Source organism: Scyliorhinus canicula, chromosome 14, assembly GCF_902713615.1.
Source record: "Scyliorhinus canicula chromosome 14, sScyCan1.1, whole genome shotgun sequence".
Classification (NCBI taxonomy): Eukaryota; Metazoa; Chordata; class Chondrichthyes; order Carcharhiniformes; family Scyliorhinidae; genus Scyliorhinus; species Scyliorhinus canicula.
Window position 1 is genome coordinate 24225457 of NC_052159.1, and position 23109 is coordinate 24248565.

A 23109-nucleotide genomic window follows, 5' to 3' on the forward strand; every position below is an offset into this window, starting at 1 on the left:
TAATCTTTCAGTTTTCATAACATCCTTGTCGGGCAGCATATTAGCATAAGTGGTTCGCACAATGGATTCACAAAACCAGGGTTCCAGGTCCGATTCCTGGCTTGGGATACTGTCTGTGTGGAGTCTGCACATTCTCCCCGTGTCTGCGTGGGTTTCGCCCGGGTGCTCCGGTTTCCATCCACAAATCCAGAAAGACGTGTTATTCGGTAATTTTGACATACTGAATTCTCCCTCTGTGTACGGGAACAGGCACCGGTATATGGCGACTAGGAGTTTTTCACAGTAACTTCATTGCGGTGTTAATGTAAGCCTACTTGTGACAATAAAAATTAATTTTATTATTAAATTGTATTTGCACTTTCTCCAGAGCTTCTGGGCGAGATTCTCCCAAAACGGGAGAAATCGTAAAGCTGCCGTAAAACCCGGGCGGGTTTTACGGCAGCGCGCCCCTTCCCGACGGGGGACCGATTCTGGTCCCCGGTCGGGGCTAGCAGCCCGACGCCGTAGGCTCCGGCAAGACGGGCTTAACGAAAATCGTTAAGCCCGCTTGCCGGAGTTAGCGCCGGCTGACGCGTCATATGACGTCAGCCGCGCATGCGCAGTTTGGAAGACTCCAACCCGCGCATGCGCGGGTGACGTCATCGCGTTTTTGCGCGAAACCCGCGCATGCGCGGGCCGGGTTGCCCCTCAGCCGCCCCGCGAATGGATACTGCGGGGCGGCGGAAGGACAAGTAGTGCGCGGGCATCGGGCCCGCTGCCCGCGATCGGTGCCCACCGATCGCGGGCCCATGGCACCCTTGGCACGGCCGTGGTACGGCCGTGCCAATCGGTGCCATGGTTATTAATAGCGAGTTTGTGACGCCGTTTTTACGAACGGCAAGACCAGGTGTGTTTGCCGTTCGTAAAAACGGCGGAAAGGGCTGGGACTTCGGCCCATCTAACAGCTGAGAATCGCTGCCGGCCGTAAAAAAAACGGCGGCAGCGATTCGGGTCGGGACTTCGGCGGGGAGGGGGGAGAATAGCAGGAGGGCGGCAAAAATGTCGTGAAGGCCCTCCCGCTATTCTCCCACCCGTCGTGGGGGGCGGAGAATTTCGCCCTCTGTATCCTTTTCGTGGGGTTTTAGACTTACATTAAACTGCAGAAGCATCGAATAATTTTCGATTCTGTTCTGTTGCCACATAGGTATCAGTCCCCTCTGACACTGGCCATATGAGATGCAAATGTTCTTTGAGCACTGTAAACCCATCAAATACAGATTAGCTGAAAGTTCTTTCTGTTTTAGGGATGGAATGCATGATCATGTTGGATGGTGTGCATCCAATTATTTTTCACTGTAGGTTCACCATACAAACTTGGCACAAATTGGCATTCAATAGCCAATCCTTCTCTGAGAGCCATACCATACAAACTTGGCACAAATTGGCATTAAATAACCAATCCTTCTCTGAGAGCCCTTAAAAATAGCTGTTGGGTTATTGGAACTTTTCACCTTTAGGAGGTTGAGATTCATGAACAGCGGTGAAGCAGAGTGGAGGATCTTTTAGCTGGCGCTGCGTCTGATCTTAAAATTTTTGATACTTTGACTGATTGTACAATCATTGGAAGTGCTCCAATTCCCAGTACTCAGATGTTTGGTGAGCGCTAAAAAATTCAAGGTGTACTTAAAGGATGAATCTGCATGGGGTGTATGGAAAGTGTGACATATCCGAGTAATGCCAGCCTTGCTTTCACTTCCAGATGGATACACAACGGATGACATTCAGTTCTACTGGAGAGGTGGGGAAGACGCCGTGACTGGAGTGCATAAGATTGAATTGCCGCAATTTTCCATTGTGGAGTACAGGCTGGTGTCCCGCAACGTTGTGTTTGCTACAGGCAAGTCTGGCTTCATTATGGTGATGACTTCTGACTTTCAGGGTTCGTGAGCAGAATTTTAGGGCCCCCTCACGGCGGGGGGATGGCCATAAAATGTGGCAAACCGTTCAGAACTCCACTGACTGTTGCATGGATGGAATATCCTGGCGGCTGGAGAGGCCATCTGTGCTTTTCATGGAAAATTGAGATGGGGAACACGAAGGTTATGCGTCTTTATTGCCAAATCTTTGACAATAGATTGAAATCAGGCAGCCTTAGTTATCGCTGTGAGATCCTCCATGCCCAAGTTTCCTCTCTGCATTCCATCAGGATGATTCCTGACACCTCGCTTTATAAGGATAAAATATATTTTCGAATTCATTTACAAAATATGAGCGTCACTGGGCAGGCCAACATTTATTGCCCATCGCTTAATTGCCTGATATAGCCACATACTTCATCAAAGTTTACAGATGTTTCAGTTCCTGCTTCATTCTCCTTCATTAATATGCACATTACGAAATGTGGGTGTCATTGTCGGGGTTGGCATCTATTCTTGAAGTTGGCCTTGAGGATGTAGTGCAGGGCCTTCGACTGACTCATGATGAAACGCATTCAAAAGAGCTGGTCGTAACTTTAAAGTTCAGTCAGCCATTTAGCACATTTATTTTCAATCAGTGTAAATGTTTAACTTATAATGCTTTCATTAATACCAAACAAAGGTGGTTCTGTAACACACATTGGGTGGGATTTACCAGCTGTTCACGCAGGCAGGAAATTCCGCAGCCACGCCGGCGCACGGGTTTCCTGGCGACGAGGCGTGCTGTCAAGGGGAAATTCCCTTGACAACGGTGGGACAGGTAGTCCGTCCCCCCCCCCCCCCCCAAAAAAAAACACAAAGTGGAGTCTTCAGTAAATCTGGCCCATTGCCATATTTCAAATATCCAAAATTTCCAATTTCTAAAGTTTTCCTCAACTTCACGACTAGAGAGTTAACAAATTACATGAATTTTACGGCAGCACGGTGGCGCAGTGGGTTACCCCTGCTGCCTCACAGTGCCGGGATCCCAGGTTCGATCCCGGCTCTGGGTCACTGTCCGTGTGGAGTTTGCACATTCTCCCCGTGTTTGCGTGGGTTTCGCCCCCACAACCCAAAGATGTGCAAGGTAGGTTGATTGAACATGCTAACTTGCTCCTTAAATGAAAAAAAAAAATGAATTGGGTACACTAAATTAATTTAAAACATTTTTTTAAAAAAAGAATATGATTTTTAACTGTCAGTGGGTTTAATTTGATTCCTGCTCACTTGTGACAATGTGTGATCGGGGATGATTTTAACCTCAAGGCCCATTAACAGTCAATGAGAGCTCCTCTTCCCCCTGGAGCTGCAAAGAAAAATAAATAAAACATATCTGGGGGAATTGGTGGCTTGGTGGTAAAGTCATTGGACTAGAAATCCACGGGCCACAGCTAATGCGCTGGGGACATGGGTTCAAGTCTCACCACCTACAGCAGCTGGTGGATTTGAATTCAATTGATAAATCTAGTCTCAGTGACCACTAAACGATCATTAATTGTTGTAAAAGCCCATCTGCTTCACTAATGTACTTTAGGGAAGGAAATCTGCCGCCCTTACCTGGTCTAGCATCCAGGGCCCAAAGACAACATAGGACCCATTCTTCACATTTAAAGAATATGCCAGCTTCAGGTGGCAACATTTGCTGCCCGCCCAGAAAATCAGTTGAAGGCAGCAGGAGCAGGGAGGGATGTTAGACCATAAGATATAGGAGTGAAGTAGGCCATTCGGCCCGTTACGTCTGCTCTGTCGTTAAATGAGATCATGGCTGATCTGATGTGATAATCCTCAACTCCACTATCCTGCCTTATCCCCATAACCCTCGAAACCCTCACTGTCTTTCTCAGCCAGAAAGAAATTTCCTCTGAGAAGAAATTTCTCCTCATCTCTCTTTTAAGTGTGCAGCCCCTCACTCCGATATAATGTTGAAATTTAGCTGCCTAATTATCGGACAATTCACTCATTTTTTTAGTTGGGAAAAATCAGTGAATAACCATTCTGCCAAATTTTCACCTGCTTAACAACCCATCCAATCTTCTGAATAGACTTCATCCCGGCTGTTTGTTTGGGGTTCATTAATATTTTCTCCCAGTGACATTATATAACTTCTTCCAGTTTGGCACTCTTGAAATCTGTATAGCTGTGCGAAATGCATCCCCCACCACCCAAATTCCAAATTTGTGATTGTGCTAGGGGCCATCAGCCTCAAAAGAGTTCTTCCATAAAGTTCAGCCTTGGGATTCCAAAGCCTCCATGAGTATGCCGTTACATAAGTGCACATAAAGACTCCTTCGGTATGATTTGTAGCAGTTTGTCAGGATATCCTTGAACCTTTATTTCTTGATCTTTTATTTTCTTTGTCGTGTGCCCTTAAACTGATCAGGAGCCTTCATGTCAAGTGTCTTGGCATTGGCAATTTCCGCTGATTTCTCAGTAATCGGTACTGTGGTGTTCCTCGTGATAATCCCCCCTTTCCATGAAAGTGAGGGAAGAGAAGAGAAAGGTGGAGCTGCACATCATGTCAATCTGCTCCAGAGGCACAGTGGTACATTTACCTGACAATGTGAAGCAAGGTACACAGATTCAAGATGAGAATACAACCCAGATGGCCTCGGGTGACTGTGGAGTTTGCACTTTCCCCCAGTGTCTGCGTGGGTTTCCTCCGGGTGCTGCGGTTTCCTCCACAGTCTAAAGATGTGCAGGTTAGGTGGATTGGTCATGCTAATTGCCCCTTCGTGTCAAAAAGGTTTAGGTGGGGTTACTGTGCTGCGGGGATAGGGAGGGGGAGTGGGCCTGGGTGGGGTGCTATTTTGGAGTGTCTGCAGACGCGATGGTTCGAATGGCCTCCTTCTGTTCTGATTCTATGGCACCCGCAGCTAACATGCACCATTGAGTTGACACTGCCAGTGACAGTAACTGGTCCATATCTTCAAGTCTTCCTTCATGCACATTTCAGTCATTTTGCAATGCTTTACACCAGAGAGAAACCCTGTTATGACATGGAGCTTGCTGCACAGAAGCAAGACATTCAGTCCAATCTGGCATTTATGCTCTACAGGAACCTCCCACCCGCCCCCTCCCATCCCTCTTTTAACCCTATCAGAGTATCCTTCTATTCCCTTCTCCATCTTGCGCTTATCTAGCTTCCCGTTAAATGCATTTATTCTCGTTGCCTCAACTACTCCATATGGCAACAAATTCCACGTTTTCAGTGTTCTCTACGCAGAGACATTACTACTGAATGCCCTATAAAATCTATTTGTGATAATCTTATGTTTAAGCCCCAGGATTTGGTCTTCCTAACAAATGGAAACACCTTCTCCATGTCTACACCAAGAAGATATTTTCATGATTTCAAAGACCTCAATCAAGTAACCCATCAGCCTTCTCTTTTTGAGAGGAAAGAGCCCTAGTCTACTCAGTCTTTCCTCCATTGTCTGGTATTGTCATTGTGTATCCCCAGTTCCCCTCTATACCTCTTCGAGGACACAAAGCTAACTTTGTGGCTCTCACCTCATTCTGCAACATCTCCACTTTGCTCGCTGCAGGACTGCACCTCCGAGTCTCTGGCCATCAAACTTGGTTTCCAGTGCCAGCCGTGGGATTTTGCCAGGCTTGTTTGCTACCTAAACAACCTTTGCAAAGGCAGACAGTACATTAGAAACAGCAGCGTTATTGTTATCTTCATGTGTATACCAGTTACTTAACTTTAAGTCACCATATCTCCCTTAAATTTATCGATCACCTCTTGATGAAGTTTCAGATCATCCTCTGGCGGCTTCCAAAGCCAGACCCTGGACAGAGATTCTCACTCCACAATGTGAATTAGTTCGGGTCAGCACACGGATGTTTGAGCAGATACTAAGAATGTTTAACCAGAGCCACGACTGGATGAACCTATATCTGTAAGACTGTCTAGTTCTATGCACAGCTAATTGTTCGTCTGATCTGAACAAAATTGCAAAATTAAATCACCAAGTACCTACTTGTGTAAGTACTGATTAAAGAGCTGCTCCGCATTCTTTATATCTTTTCTTTGTTCTTGTCATACTTGTATCCGCTCAAACATCAGCCTCTTCTCATTTACATTGTTTGACTTAGTTGACCCACCTGTATTGCATCTGGATTTGGGAAATTACCAGAGGGTGATGTGAAATGTCATCAAGAGGGCATCGGCACTTTAATATTTTCCTCTTTAATGACCATTGCCCCTGGGCTCAGGTGTGCTCATCCAGGGTCAGGTATCGGCATGGACGCAGCAGTTAATCTGTCACATAAACCCCCCCCCCAGCACTGCAGACGTGCTGCTAGCAATAAGGGAGGTCAGGCAGAGGGGAGGGACGGGAAGACACAGCCGCAGCTGGCTTGCCTCCAAATTCTGGGCCTGCCAGAGGGGACATCAGGATCCAATGATTTTGCAGTTCAGTGAAAGGTTCTCCTTCAGAATTTCTCGCTATTTTGTTTTGGTTGAGGTTAACGTATCGTTGGTAATTGAATAAACAGCAAGAGTGGTGGTCCCATTGTCAGAGCCCCCTTTAAGATTTCAGTTTGTTGAAACAAAGTTCAGGATCAGTGTCTTTTTAGCTTCCCAATCTTTCTATATTTGTTGCAATTATATTACTTAGTGAAAGGATTTGACTTGTTATGAAGCTAGATTTCAGACATAGGTGCAATCTGATTTCAATGGTTTGGATACAGGTACAAGATTCACAAAAAAGGAACTGTGCAACCTGCAGACATGCTTTAAAATTCACTTTTTATACAGTGTGGGCATTGTTGGCGAAGCCAGCATTTTTTGCCCTTCCCTAATTGCTCTTGAGAAGGTGGTGGGGAGCTGCCTTCTTGAACCTATGCAGTCTGTGTGGTGTGGGTATACCCACTGTGCTTAAAGGGGGCACTGGCAATGGGACCACCACTCGTGCTGTTTATTCAATTACTAATGGTATGTCAGCCTAAATCAAATAAAATAGGAAGAAATTCTGAAGGAGAATGTTTCACTGACCTACAATATCATTGGATTCTGATGTCACCCCTGGCAGGAGCAAAGGCCATTTCAGAGTAAACTACGAAAGTACCGAGGCTCTCTTGATGACATTTCATGTGGTGTAGGTACACCCACTGTGCTATTAGCGAGGGAGTTCCAGAATTCTGACCCAGCAACAGTGAAGGAAGAGCAATATATTTCCAAGGCATGATAGTGTGTGACTTGGAGGAACTGGCTGGTAATGGTGTTCCCATGTGTCTGCTGACCTTGTCCTTCTAGATGGTAGCGGTTGTGGGTTTGGAAGGTGCTGCCTAAGGAGCCTTAGTGAGATCCTGCAGTGCATCTTGTAGATGGTACACATGGCTGCCATCGTTCGTCGATGGTTGAGGGAGTGAATGTTTGTGGAAGGGGTGCCAAACAAGCAAGTTGCTTTGTTCTGGATGGTGTCGAGCTTCTTGAGTGCTGTTGGAGCTGCACTCATCCAGGCAAGCGGAGAGTACTCCAGCACACTCCTGACGTGCCTTGGAGGTGCTGGACAGGCTTTGGGGAGTCAGGAGACGAGTTCCTCGCGGCAGGACTCTGAACCTCTGACCTGCTCTTATAGCCACAGTATTTATATGGCTAATCCAGTTCAGTTTCTGGTAAATGGTAACCTTCAGGATATTGATAGTGGGGGATTTAGTAATGTTAATGCCATTGAATGTCAAGCGGCGATGGGTTGATTATCTCTTATTGGAGATGGTCATTGCCTGTCACTTGTGTGGCATGAATGTTACTTGTCACTTCTTTGCCCAAACCTGGATATTGCCCAGGTCTTGCTGCATTGACTGCTTCAGTACCTGAGGAGCCACGAATGGTGCTGTTCATTGTGAACATCCCCACATCTAACCTTATGTTGAAAGGATGGCCATTGATGAAGCAGCTGGAAATGGCTGGGCCGGGTACACTACCCTGAGGAACTCCTGCAGTGATGTCCCAGACTCAGATGACTGATCTCCAACAAGCACAACTATCTTCCTTTGTGCCAGGTATGACTCCAACCAGTGGAGAGTTTGCCCCTGATTCCCATTGACTCCAGTTTTGGTAGGGCTCCTTGATGTCATACTCAATCAAATGCTGCCTTGATGTCAAGGGTAGTCACTCTCACTTATCCTCTAGGGTTCAGCCCTTTTGAGGTCAGAAGCTGAGTGACCCTGGCAGACCCAAAACTGAGCGTTAGTGAACAGGTTATTTCTAAGTATGTGCCACTTGATAGCTCTGTTGATCATCCCTTCCATCACTATGCTGATGATTGAGAAGATGACAGGGCAGTAATTGGCCAGGTTAGAATTGTTCTGTTTTTTATGTACGGGATATACCGAGGAAATTTTCCACTTTCCCAGGTAGATGCCAGTGTTGTGCCTGTACTGGAACAGATTGGCTAGGAGCATAAGTCTTCAGTCCTGTGCCAGAATATTATTAGGGTCCATAGCCTTTGTAGTATCCAGTGCCTTCAGACATTTTCTGATATCACTTGGGGTGAACCAAATTGATTGAAGACATGAACAGATGCATCTGCGACAGACAGGTTAGTGAGGGTGAGGTCTATTATATTTTACCCTCTTGTTGGTTCCCCCACCACCTGTCACAGATCCAGTCTCACAGTTATGTCCTTTAAGAGTCAGCCAGCTCGGTCCATCGTGGTGCTACACTCTTGGGGTGATGGACATTGAAGTCCCCTACCCCAGGTTACGTTCTATGCCCTTTCCACCCTCAGTGCTTCCTCCAACATGGAGGAGGACTGATTCATCAGCTGACGGTGGATGGTACGTGGTAATCAGCAGGAATTTTTCTTGCCCATGTTTGACCTGAAGCCATGAGACGTCATGGGCTCCAAAGGCGATGTTGAGGACTCCCAGGGCAATTCCTACCCGACTGTATACCACATGTGCCGCCACCCCTGCTGAGTCTGACCCGCCAGTTGGACAGGACATACCCAGGAATGGTCATACTGGTGTCTGGGGTGTTATCTGTAAAATATGATTATGTCAGGCTGTTGCTTGACTAGTCTGTGAGACAGCCCTCCCAATTTCGGCACAAGGCAAAAGTAAATGCCAGGTGGACCGTCCGGTTTTATTCCTATTAGACTTTGTAGTGGTTTTGGAACTTAGTGAGTACAGGTGTGGAATGCAGATTTCCTTCATTGGTGAACCAGCTGGGGTTTTTTTTTACAACAATGAACAATGGTTTCATGGTCATCATTACACTTTTAATTCCAGATATTTATTGGATTCAATTTCCACCATCTGCCGTGGTGGGATTTGAACCTGGGTCCCCAGAGTATTATCTTGGGTCTGGACCACTATGCTACCACCTCCCTGAACACTAGTTTATTGTCATAAATAAAACCATAGAATGTAGGAGCAGAAGTAGACCATTTGGCCCATCTACTCTGTTCCGCCATTCAGATCATGACTGATCTGATAATTCTCAACTCCACTTTCCTGCCTTATCCCCATAACCCTTGATTCACTTACTGGTGAACAATCTGCCTACCTCAGCTTTGAACATATTTAGTGACCCAGCCTTTACAACCCTCTATGGGAAAGAATTCCACAATTTATTACCCTCTGAGAGAAGAAACGTCTCCTCACCTCTGTCCCGGGGGTGTCCCTTACTCTGAGGTTATGTCCTCTGGTTCCAGACTCTCCCACAAGGGGAAACAACCTTTCAGCATCCCCCCTGTCAAGCCCCCTGCGAATCCTATATGTCCTAATAAGGTTGCTTTTCATTCTTCTAAACTCCAATGAGTACAGGCCCAACCAAAACAACCTTTCCTCTAAAGAAAATCGCTCCATACCCCGGATCAACTTCATGAATTTTCTCTGGACTGCCTCCAATTCCTTAGATAAGGGGACCAAAACTGTTCACAGTATTTCAAGTGTGATCTAATATTGCCTTGTAGAGTTTTCAGAAGTTTTTCCTAATCTTATTCGCCATTCCTTTTGAAATAAAGGACAACGTTCCGTTTGCTTTCCCTTTTATTTGCTGAACTTGCATGCTAGCTTTTGGTGATTAATGCACGAGGCTCTCCAAATCCTTCTGTCCTGCCGTTTTCTGCTGCCTTTCTCTATTTAAATCATATTCAGCTACTTTATTATTCCGATCAAAGTGTATAACTTCACATTTTCCAACATTGTATTCATCTGCCAAGATTTTGCCCACCCACTTAATCTGACTATATCCCTCTGTAGACTTGTTGTGTCATACTCATTACTTCCCACCTATGTTTGTGTCATCTGCAAACATGGCAATAGTACATTCACTTCCCTCATCCAAATTATTACTGTATATTGCAACTAAGTGTGGCCCCAGCACTGATCCCTGTGGCACTCCGCTAGTTACAGGTTGCCATCCTGAAAATGCCCTATCCAAACACTCAGGAAACGATTTACCTGTCACGTCCTGCCGTAATCAGAATGGGACGCTGCCAGTTGATCCCGGGAAAGACCTCTTCTGGTATCCCCGATGGTCGTTAGGCCTCACATGATTTAACCAAATCTCATGAAACGTCACAATCCTGGCTACAGTGGGCGGGACCCAGTCTCGCACAGTTCGGTGAGTTAAAAACTCAATTAACCGTGCTGACGCCAGATCGAACAGCGAAGCGGCATCTATCGGTCTCGTTGAGAAGATCACAGTCGGGCACCATTTGGAACTGGTCCCCACAAACAGGGAGCAGGAGGAACAGCACTTTGGGGTGCCCTAGGTGATCGGAGGTCCCTGGGTGGTTGGCCTCTGTGCCGGGTGGCCCCCTGGCATTGTTGCTGCCACCCAGCGCCTTGGCACTGCCTGCCTGGAACCCTAGCAGTGCCACTTGGCACCCTAGAAATGCCACCCATTGCCAGCCTATCACTGCCAGCATGCCCACTTGCACTGCCAGGTTGGCAGGGCACTGCCAGGGTGGTACTGCCAGGGTTCCAAGCTGGCATTTTCCCCACACCGACGATAGAGCCTGGGGATGCCTGCCCATATGAGATGGGGTGTGGGGGGCCCCGAGGACCTCCTTATAGGTGAGTTATGGTATTGAGGGGTCTGGGGGTTGCACAGGGGATTGGGAGATCAGGACACCATTTTAAAATGATCCCCCCGATCTCTTCCTGCACTGAGGAGCTCCACTGAGCAGAGGTCCTCAGTGCAGAAAATGTGACTGAGTGCGACCTTGGTGGGGCGCTTCCCGCTGGAGCTCAAAAAAACCCAAAGTGCAGTTAGATAGCGAGGTTCCCACCCAGAACAGCCTTATTTTTAAAGTTAAATCTGTTTTCTATTTATTAGCCAATCTTCTATCTGGGACGTTTCCAGAATTTATGGCTTCTTGGAAGGTTACTACCAGTGCATCCACTATCTCTGTAGATACTTTGTTTAATATCCTAGGAAGCAACCCATCAGGTCCAGAGGTCTTACTGGCCTTCAGCCCCATTAGTTGGCCTCGTACTTTTTCTCTTATGATAGTTATTGCATTTATTTCCTCCTCCACTTTTTCCCCATGATTATTTAGTATTTTTGGAATGTCATTTGTGTCTTCCACCATGAAGACTAACGCAAAGTATTTATTTAACTCGACTGCCATTTCCTGCTTCCCCATTATTATTTCCCCCATCTCATTCTTTAAGGGACCTATGCTCACTTTGGCTTATCTATTCCTTTTTATATATTTAAAGAAGCTCTGAGTGTCCGTTTTTATATTACTTGCTAGTTTATCCTCATAGTTTATCTTCTCCCATTGTATGTAGTGGGTAGCACTGTGGCTTCACAGCGCCAGGGTCCGAGGTTCGATTATCTGTGTGGAGTCTGCGTGGAGTCTGCATGTTCTCCCCGGGTCTGCATGTGTTTCTTCCTGGTTCTCCGATTTCTCCCACAAGTCCCAAAGACGTGCTTGTTCGGTGAATTGGACATTCTGAATTCTCCCTCTGTGTACCCAAACAGGTGCTGGAATGTGGCGACTAGGGGTTTTTCACAGTAACTTCATTGCAATGTTAATGTTAGCCTATTTGTGACAATAAAGATTATTATTATTATATTTCTTCCAGTCCAATACCACCCATGCTTCCATGATTAACCATGTCTGAGTTATCCCCTTCCTCGAGTCCTTCTTCCTCACTTAGATATATCTTTGCTGTGAGTCATGGGGCGGGATTCTCCACTTGCCGACGCCGAATTTGTAATCAGTGATCGGGCGCAGAATCCCTTTTTATGACCGAATCGGGGCGGCGCCTGTTTTCAGATGCTCCATCTCCTCCAAAACGGCATCATCGAGGAGTATGGCGCACGCCATTGGGACGGCCTCAGGACGTTACTGAAGGCCCTCCCCCGACGCTCCGCCCCTGATGGACTGAGTTCCCCACCGCGCGGGGCGCATGTGGTCTCAGTGGTCAGGAACCCGGTGTGGCAGCTGCGGACTGTGTCCAGTGCCGCCACATTCGGGCGTGTGCTGTGCTGCTGGCTGGGGGGGGGCTTCTGCGAGGGGTGGGGGGACTGGTGGGGAACGGCACTATCTGGCAGGTCAGGTCCGCGCATGGCTGGCGCCATGTTGTACAGCATGACTGCTGCAGCGTGACTGCTGCAGGTCATCACCAGATGCATGTGCAGCCATGGACTTGGCAATTCTCCGGTCATTTATATCGGGAAAGCTGGGCGTTTTACGTGGCATGGCTACTAGCTCCTCACCGGTCGGAGGATCGGTGCTGGGGTCTCACCGATTTTTCCCACGTAAAATGCCACGGATCCTCCAGACATAGCCCCAAAATCAGAGAATGCAGCCCTTGAGCTATTTTCAGAAATATCTGCCATTGCTGATAAACCATCTTTTCGGCTAAACTTCTTTCCCAGTCCACTCCAACTCTGCCCTCATTCCTTTGTAATTACTCTTAATTAAGCTTTGCACAGTTGTTTCTGACCAATCTTTCTCACTCTCAAATGGAATGCTACATTCTACCATGTTATGCTCACTGTTTCTTGGGAGATCTCCACAACTTAGGAACAGATTTGGATATGAACATCATTTGTATAATTTAAAGAGTAGGGAAAATTAAAGAGGTGTGCAAAAATAGGTTGACAGAAATGCCAAAAGCCATGGGATAATGCTCTAAGATAGTCCATCTCATTTACCTTTGTCCATCAGCCTTTGCGAAGACTGGAGGGAGAGGTCATGAAGAAGTGATCGGCAACAATGAAGGGAGAGGAAACCTGCAAATGTGCAGGTGTGGAACCAATGTGATGGAACCAATTAAAACTGAGCAGAAATTAATCTTTGTAATTGGGATCCCATCTGCTGGTTGGAGAACCAGTGCCTGTCCTGAAACACCACAATTAAATGCCCATCAGGCTCTCACTGGCCAGCGTTGGTCCTTGATTTGGGACCCAGGGGGTAGAAAAGCTTCCCTCCAAGAGCTACCTATCAACCAGAGGCCGGCAAAGCACCCAAAAAGAGGCCTGGGATTGCTGGGGAACCCAGGTCATCGGTGAATGGAGGGCTGGAAGGGGGTTGTGTGGAGGATATGCTGGCTAGGAGGGGATTGTGTGTTGTTAGAAAGGATGGGGGCTCGCTTTCAGCAAAATACCCTTCTTGATGTCAGGTCCCCTAATTAGGCACGGTTTGCCTTTCAACAAGGAACACCATCAAGAGGTTGCAAGCAACCCTGACAGGGTTTACTTGCTGGTGTCTCGACGTGGGGGTTCCCCGCCCACCACTGGTTGACTAACAGTGGCAGTGGGATGAGGCCTTTAAGTGGACATTGTTTGCCCACTTAAGGGCCTCAATTTGCCTTTGGAAGGGAAGGCCATCCACAAACATTCATGGCCTGGACTTAATGATCTGGCCACTCCACCCTTTCTTTTCTTACCATAACAACGTTAATAACGTCTTGCATTTACATAATGTCTGCAATGCAGTGAAACATTCCAAGGCATTTCATGGGAGCATTTTAAATAAACTTCAAAACCAAGCCACTGAAGGAGATATTAGGGCATGTAACCAAAAGCTTGGAAAAGGCAAAGGTTTTATTTGTCTTGCAGGTAGTACAGTCAAGGTTCATGAGATTGGCCGCGGGAGGAAGAATATTCCTACGATAAGGCACCAAATAAATTGGGTCTATGTTCTCTGGGGTACAGAAGAATGAGAGGTGATCTCATTGAAACATTCGAGATTAAGAAAGGAAGTTGACAGACAGCACGATGGTGCAGTGGTTAGCACTGCTGCCCCATGGTGCCGAGGAACCGGAATCGATCCCGGCCCTGGGTCACTGTCCATGCGGAGTTTGCACATTCTCTCCGTGTCTGCGTGGGTCTCAACCCCACAAATCAAAGATATGCAGGGTAGTGGGATTGGCCATGCTAAGTTGCCCCTTAATTTATAAAAAAGAAAAAGATTGACAGGATAAATACTGAGAGATGGTTTCGCCTGGCAAGGAGCATTGTTTCAGGAGAAGGGGCCAATTATTTAGGGCTTCGATGAGGACAGTTACCATCTTGGAGATTTTTTGACCAGTAACCGAACTGGACTAGTCATATAAATACTGTTGCTGTTATTCAGCAAACGCGCCAGGTGCACAGGTGAATCCTGGGAGAAGCCCAAATCAGGCCATTATTCCCTTCAACCAAGTCATTTATATAAATTGTAAACACTGTGCCGTTAGGGAGAGAGTTCCTCCAGGTGTTTCCATGTGCCCTTTGCCCCTTGACCCTTTAGACGGTAATGAGTTTAGCCAATCAAGGGGACTGATCAGTGTGGCAAGCCTTGGTTCATGCTGTACCTTGAAAAGCATGGCCCACAGCTTGAATCACCGCATTGGATTTTGTTGTTCATTATCGCTGTAAATTAGTTAGGTTCCTCTGATTGGTTGCTGTTCATGTCATTCACGCCAACATCTTCCCCCCTTTATTTTTATCTCCAAAGAGAGGCTACAAATCCTTTCTGTCAAATGACCATCTTGGAACATGCAGCTAGCCCAGGCCAACGTTTAATAACCAACCCTATAATTTCCTTGGAGAGCTGCCCTCTTGAATTGCTGCATTCTGATTTGTGTAGCCGCACCGGTGGTGCTGTTCGGGAGCAAGTACCAGGGTTTTGACCAAGTAACAGGGAGGGAAAGGTGAGTTTCCAAGATTTGATGGTGTGAGAACTTACAGTTCAACTTGGCAGCTGGGCAGGTTAATAAGGTCATTATAAGAAGGCAGATGGAATATTTTGCTTTATGAGCCAAGGCATAGAATATAAGCAGCAGTATTGTCTGTCGGCCGGATCCCTCGCTTCACTGGCAACACACCCACTCCAGCGGGTTTCCCGAGGGAATGGGGGTGGCCACAATGAGAAACCCCATTGGCCGACAGTGGGAACGTAGAATCCCATTGTCGGTGGGGGGTGCCACGCTGGAAAATGGGGCAGGCGGGACAGAGAATCCCACCCAAGATCAGGGAGATTATGTTGGAACTATGTGTAGAACCAGAGTAAGTAGATGAGGTCCTTAATGAGTATTTTGCATCGGTATTCACAAAGGAGAGGGACACGTTGATTAGTGGTGTCTCAGAGGGATGTGTAAACACTTTAGAACCGGTCGCTATTATGAGGGAGGAAGTGATAGGTGTGTTAAAAAGCATTAAGGTAGACAAATCTCCAGGGCCAGATGGCATCCATCCCAGATTACTGAGGGAGACAAGAGATGAAATCGCTGGGCCTCTGACAGAAATCTTGTGTCCTAGTTGGACACAGGTTAGATGCCAGAGGATTGGAGGATAGCCAATGTATCGTTATTTAAGGAGGGTTGCAAGAATAATCTGGATAATTATATGCCAATGAGCTTGACGTCAGTGATAGTGAAATTGTTGGAAAAGATTCTCAGAGATATCTATGCACATTTAGAAGTGAAGGTTCTTATTAGCGACAGATGGCATGGTTTTGTACAAGGACGGTCATGTCTCACTAATTTGATTGAATTTTTTGAGGCGGTGACAAAAATGATTGACGAGGGAAGGGCTGTGGATGTTGTCTACGTGGACATTAGTAAAGCATCCTCATGGCAGGATGGTGCAAAAGATTAGCTCGCATGGGGTCATGGGTGAACCATCTGGATGGATCCATAACTGGCCTGGCCATAGAAGACAGTGGAAGGGAAGTGGAAGGTAGCAGTGGAAGCGTGTTTTTCTGAATGAAGGTCTGTAACCAGTGGTGTTCCGTAGGGATCAGTGCTGGGGCCTCTGCTCTTTGTAATATATATAAATGATTTGGAAGAAAATGTAGCGGGTCTGATTAGCAAGTTTGCGGATGATATTAAGATTGCAGGAGTTGCGGATAATGATGAAGATTGTTAGAGAATACAACAGGATATAGATAGGCTGCAAAATTGGGCAGAGAAATGGCAGATGGAATTTAACCAGGCAAATGCGAGGTGATGCATTTTGGTAGATCCTATTCTGGTGGGACCTATAAAATCAATGGCAGAGCCATCAGGAGCAGAGAGACACACAGAGATCTGGGCGTGCAGGTCCACAGATCCTTAAAAGTGGCAGCACAGGTGGAAATAGTGGTAAAGAAAGCATATGGCATGCTTGCCTTCATAGGACGGGGTATCGAGTATAAAAGCTCGAAAATTATGTAACAATTATATAGAACGTTGGTTGGGCCACATTTAGAATACTGTGTCCAATTCTGGTCACCGCACTACCAGAAGGATGTGGAGGTTTTGGAGAGAGTACAGAAATGGTTTACGAGGATGTTGCCTGGTATGGAGGGTATTACCAATGAGGCGAGATTGAATAAACTGGGATTGTTCTCCCTAGAGAGACGGAGGCTGAGGGGCGACCCGATAGAAGTTTATAAAATTGTTAGGGGTAGAGATGGGGTGAACAGTGGAGGCTTTTTCCCAGGGCGGAAATGACAATTATAAGGGGGCACAAGTTCAAGGTGAGGGGGGAAAGGGGGAAAGGTTCAGTGGAGATCTGCGGGGGAAGTTTTTTGTACAGATGGTGGTGGAGGCCTGGAATGCACTGGCAAGTGAGGTGGGTGAGGCAGATACGTTCGCGACCTTTAAGACTTATCTGGATAGGCACATGAACAGAGGGGGTACAGAAGGGTGTAGGCGGTTGGTCTCGATAGGACACATGATCGGCGCAGGCTCGGAGGGCCGAAGGGCCTGTTGCTGTGTTGTATTGTTCTTTGTTCTATATTAAACACTAGTTAGGCCACAACCTGGCAGTCCTGGTCACCTCTTTATGGAAGGGATATAATTGCATTGAGAAGGTACAGAGGAGAGTGGTAAGGGACAGAAACCCTCAACTCAATTAAGGTGGCAGGAGGTGCACTTAAAGTCCGATAGCCGTCAGGGAGCTACGGATCAAGTGCCGGAAAGTGGGATTGGGCTGGATGGCTTATATTTTGTCCGGCGTGGACACGATGAGCAGTGAGGCCTCCTTCTGTCCAGGAAATGTTTCTACGTTTTCTAAATGTTCTTAATATCTGAAAGGGATAAATGTGCAGGGGTTGAGGGGAGAGGGTAAGGAGGACCAGTACGTGAATTGCCCCTTTGGAGAGCCAACATGGGCAAAATAGGCCATTCTTTGTCGTACCCATTTAATTATTCTATATTTCTAAAAGATGATGGTGTTCTCATGTGCATGCTACCCTTCTCCTTTCAGACAGTCGGCGTTGCGGGTTTGGAAAGTACTGCCAAAGAATTGTACTGTGATGGAAAAGGCTGGGAGCTTCAGAGCGATATGGTTTTCTTTCGAGCCTCAACACAATATAATCCATGAGTTTGCAGACTCTAGCTGGAGTTAATTAGGTTGTTTAGCATACATTCTGGTACATTTGTTTAAGAAGGGCCACAGGGAAAAGCCTGGGAACTGCAGAGCGGTGAGCCTAACGTCTGTGGTGGGTAAGTTGTTAGAAGGTATGTTGAGGGACAGGATCCACAGGCATTTAGAGAGGCAAGGACTGATTAGGGACAGTCAGAATGGCTTTGTGAGTGGAAAATCATGTCTCACGAATTTGATTGAGTTTTCTGAAGGGGTAACCAAGAAGGTAGATGAGGGCAGTGCAGTCGATGTTGTCCACAGGCACTTTAGCAAGGACTTTGACAAGGCACCTCATGGTAGGTTGTTGCATAATATTAAATCTCATGGGATCCAGGGTGAGGTAGCCAATTGGATACAAAATTGGCTTGACGACAGAAGACAAAGGATGGTTGTAGAGGGTTGTTCTGGAGGCCTGTGACCAGCGGTGTGCCTTAGGGATCAGTGCTGGGTCCACTGTTATTTGTTATTCATTTTGATGAGAATTTAGGAGGCATGGTTAGTAAGTTTGCAGGTGACAACAAGATTGGTGGCATAGTGAACAGTGAAGAAAGTTATCTGGGATTGAAACAGGATCTTCATCAATTGGACCAGTGGGCCAATGAATGGCAGATGGAGTTTAATTTGGATAAATGTGAGGTGATGTATTTTGGGAGATCGAATCAGGGCAGGACCTACTCAGTTAATGGTAGGGTGGTGGGGAGAGTTATAGAACAAAGAGATCTAGGAGTTCAGGTTCCTTGAAAGTGGAGTCACTGGTGGACAGGGTGCTGAAGAAGGCATTCGGCATGCTTGGTTTCATTGGCCAGAACATTGAATACAGGAGTTGGGACGTCTTGTTGTAGTTGTACAAGACATTAGTAAGGCCACACTTGGAATACTGTGTACAGTTTTGGTCACCCTATTATAGAAAGAATATTATTAAACTAGAAAGAGTTAAGAAAAGATGTACTAGGATGCTACCGGGACTTGATGGTTTGAGTTATAAGGAGAGGCTGGATAGACTGGGGCTTTTATCTCTTGAACGTAGGAGGCTTAGGGATGACCTTATAGAGGTTTATAAAATAATGAGGTGCGTTGATAAGGTAGATAGTCAACATCTTTTCCTAAAGTTAGGGGGATTTAAAACTAGAGGGCATAGTTTTAAGGTGAGAGGGGAGAAATACAAAAGAGTCCAGAGGGACAATTTTTTCACACAGAGGGTGGTGAGTGTGGGACAAGCTGCCAGACGCAGTAATAGAGGCGGGTACAATTTTGTCTTTTAAAAAGCATTTAGACAGTTATATGGGTAAGATGGGTATAGAGAGATATGGGCCAAATATGGGCAATTGGGACTAGCTTAATGGTACAAACTAGGCAGCATGGGCAAGTTGGGCCGAAGGGCCTGTTTCTATGCTGTAAACCTGGCAGTACGGCAGCACAGTGGTTATCACATATGCTTCACAGCTCCGGGGTCCCAGGTTCGATTCTTGGCTTGGGTCACTGTCTGTGTGGAGTCTGCACGTTCTCCCCGTGTCTGCGTGGGTTTCCTCCAGGTGCTCCGGTTTCCTCCCACAGTTCAAAGATGTGCGGGTTAGGTGGATTGGCCAAGCTAAATTGCCCTTAGTGTCCAAATGGGTTAAGTGGGATTACTGGGGTAGGGTGGAGGTGTGGGCTGAGTAAGATGCTCTTTCCAAGGGCCGATGCAGACTCGATGGGCCGAAAGACCTCCTTCTGCACTGTAAATTCTATGATTCTATGACTCTAACATTTTATACTTGACAGCAAGACAAATGTATTCATAAGAGTTACGCTCAGTCATTGCTGCACATTGTAAATGGGAAAATTATCAACAAAAATGATAGGAGCAATTTTTGGGGCTTCAAGGTCACAGACATCTTTTGTGCAAAAGGATAAAAGCAGTCTTTTGTGAGGTAAATTTTGACAAGCAAACCATATGGTTCTGAGATTCAGATCAGACCCATGGTAAATCCATTCCATTAATTTTATTTAACACATTGGATATTACGCACTAATGGACCAGAGTGGTCCAGCAAGGAGCAGTATTTTCCATTTGAACTGAATACCACCTGATATTAAAGGCAAGAGCTCCACCTTGCAAAGTTAGTGGACTGGAGTTTCACCTTCCAGCGCTCAGAGGCAGATGCATGTAAATTGAAAATAATCCTGACAGGGAGTTCTGACAGATTCAATGGAATTCACTATTCCTGGCATTTAATTTGATTAGCGTGTCCCTCATGATATTTTGAAAGGGCTTGATCACATTTGCTACGTTGGATTCAAGATCATTATGTAAGTCAGTGCAATAGTCAAGGCTGCAGCTTTCGCAGTCAACTTCAGCCAGAAGTGCCAGGTGGATGATCAGTCTCGACCTCCGCACAAGGTCCCCACCATCACAGATGCCATTCCACCTGGTAACCAAGGAAGGGCTGTAGCCACTGGACACTGCAAAGGCTGTGGGCTGGACAACATCCTGACTGAAGTATTGAAGACTTATGCTACAGAACTAACCATGCCCTTAGTCAAGCCGTTCCTGAACAGGTACAACATTAGCATCTCCCTGACAATGTGGGAAATTGCCCAGGTATGACCTGTTTGCTGGCTGAAAATATTGAAACTCCCTCCTTAACAGCACTGTGAGCGTACCAACATTGCATAGTGGTTAAAGAAGGCAGCTCATCACTACCTTCACAAGGGGAATTACGGATGGCCAACAAATGTTGGCTTTGCTCATGACACTCACACCCATGAACAAATAGAAAGTAATTTGGCATATCATAGAATCTTTAGAGTGCAGAAGGAGGCCATTCAGCCCATCAAGTCGGCTCCGACCCTCTGAAGGAGCACCATAGCTAGGCTCACTCCCCCACCCTATCCCTGTAACCCCACCTAGCCAGCACATCTTTGGACATGTAAAGGGAAATTTAGCATGGCCAATCCACCTAATCTGCATATTTTTGGACTGTGTGAAGAAACCAGAGCACCCAGAGGAAACCCACGCATACCTGGGGAGAACATGCAAACTCCATACACACAGTCACCCAAGGCCGGAAATGAACCCAAGCCCCTGGTGCTGTGAGGCAGCAATGCTGACCACTCTGCCACCTTGCAGGCTAGAGCAGGTTCTGTTCACCTGGAAGTTTATTCGGAGTGGATCATTTTGAAATTCTTGGCTCTTTGCCTGACGGTAACTCATTTCTTTCCAGTGCCTTAAAGTCATGGATCCTGCTGGTCCATCAGCCTTTCCTTCCTTTAACAGTCTGCAGGCTTTGAAAACTCAAACCCAACCATCGCTTATGAGTTTGCTCTTACTATGTTCAATTGTAGTCCTGATCCTTGGACCTGTTGATAGGTTTCTCAATAACAAAATCAGAATGAAAGTAGTAAATGTATTCCCACTAGTGAGGGGAGGAAGAGGGAGAAGGGAGAACAACAGACCTGGTAGTCTGATGAAAGTAGTGGGGAAGATGTTAGATTCTTTTATAAAGGATTTGAAAATTGGACACTTCAAAAATAATGGGCAGAGTCGACATGGATTTAAGAAAGGCAAATCATGTTTGACAAACTTGTTGGAGTTTTTTGAGGATGTTACTTGCAGCATAGAGAGAGGAGAACAAGTGGATGTGGTGTATTCGGACTTTCAGAAGGATTTTGGTAAAGTCCCTCATTAGTCTGTAAATAAAATTAGAGTGCACAGGATTGTGGTTAATATACCAGGATGGATTGAGAATTTGTTAACAGACAGAAAGCAGTTAGCAGGAATAAATGGATCATTCTCAGCATGACAGCCTGTTCCTAGTGCGATACCGCAAGGATCAGTGTGAGGTCCCCAACTGTTCACAATCGATATTAATGATTTCAATGTGGGGACCAATTTAAATATTTCCAAATTTGCTGATGACACCAAACTGGGTAGGTTGATTTGATCATAGTTTCAGAGTAGTTCGGCACAACATTGTGCGCAGAAGGGCCTGTACTGTGCTGTACAGTTTTATGCTCTATGTTCTATGTCCTATGGGTAGGAACTTAAGTTTTGAGGAGGATGCAAAGAGGCTTCAAGAGAACTTGGGCAGGGTAAGTGAGTGGGCTAGAACATGACAGGTGGAATATAATGTGCATAAATGTGACGTTATTCACTTTGGTACAAAAATAGAAAGACAGAATATTTCTTAAATGATGAGAGATTAGGAAGTGTGGGTGTCCAAAGGGACCTAGCTCTGAGGTGCAATGACCAATTTGGAAAGCAACCGATGGGTCTCGTCATGCCCGACTTGGTGTCCGGCCGAGGTCGTTGAATCAAAATAAAATAAAATTAGACTTTCCGCAATCTTCTTCTGCACCATAGTCTCGTTCACAGAAAGTGAAAGATAAAAGAAGCATAAAATGTGAATATTGCTGTGCTCCTCCAGAATTTCCTCGCCTTCTGCAGCTGTTTCATTGTTAGGGGAAGGGCCTGAGAAGTACAATAGTAAATGGAAACCAACATGAACAGATGTGTTCACACAGATGTTTCTCAGAATGCAATTCACAGTTGAGTTAGCTCTGGAAATGAGAGACAGCAGTTGAGGGGGTGGTGGGCTTTGTTGAGAAGGATCTATTCCTGTTCTCGTCAAGCCACATCTCTTGGATAGGTGAACCCATGAGCAACAGTGATGGTGCCCATGGAGGGCGCAGGGCAATGGAAGCCATGGATCATCCATGCAGCTACCTTTAAGGGGCAGCAAAGTAAAAATTCAAAGCATATTAAACGAGAAGAAATTGCGCTTCTCACTGACGCGTAAGTTAGATCAATCTTGCATATTCTTTCCAACCATTAATGCCACATCATATGGGAAATGATAGTGGATCAGACCAAGTCCACTCTTTAATCATGATACGCATGCCAGGAAGCTGTGTTGGGAAAACTACGAGTCCATGGAGGGTGATTTTGAGAACACGTGCTCGAAGGAAACAGGCAGCAGAATCTCAAATCAACCTGTCATCTTACACAGAAACATAGAAAATGTAGGAGAAGGAGGAAGCCATTCGGCCCTTCAAGCCAACTCCACCAATCATTATGATCATGGCTGATCATCCAACTCAATAGTCTAATCCTGCTTTCCCCCATATCCCCTTCGCCCTAAGTTTGGTATCTAACTGCTTCTTGAAAACATACAGGGCAGGATTCTCTGACCCCCCGCCAGGTCGGAGTATCCCTGGGGGGGGGGTGGCGCGAATCCCGCCACGACGCGGGCTGCCGTATTCTCCTGCGCCGTCTTTCGGGCGGGGGTGGAGTTCATGCCACACCGGTTGGGGGCCGTTGGCAGTAGCCCCCGGGCCCCAATGGGCCGAGCGGCCGTCCGTTTTTGGTCTGTCCCACCGGCGTGGGTT

The 23109-nt window shown here is 46.4% G+C and overlaps 1 protein-coding gene across 3 annotated transcripts in view; it reads left to right on the top strand.

Annotated features, from left to right (window-relative positions):
- Positions 1-23109, top strand: part of gabrb3 (gamma-aminobutyric acid type A receptor subunit beta3) — a 628623-nt gene that overhangs the window by 562541 nt on the left and 42973 nt on the right. For all 3 annotated transcript variants that reach the window (XM_038817632.1, XM_038817635.1, XM_038817634.1), the window contains one exon: positions 1739-1876. In XM_038817632.1, coding sequence (XP_038673560.1) covers positions 1739-1876 — 138 coding nt within the window. The remainder of the gene's footprint in view (positions 1-1738; positions 1877-23109) is intronic.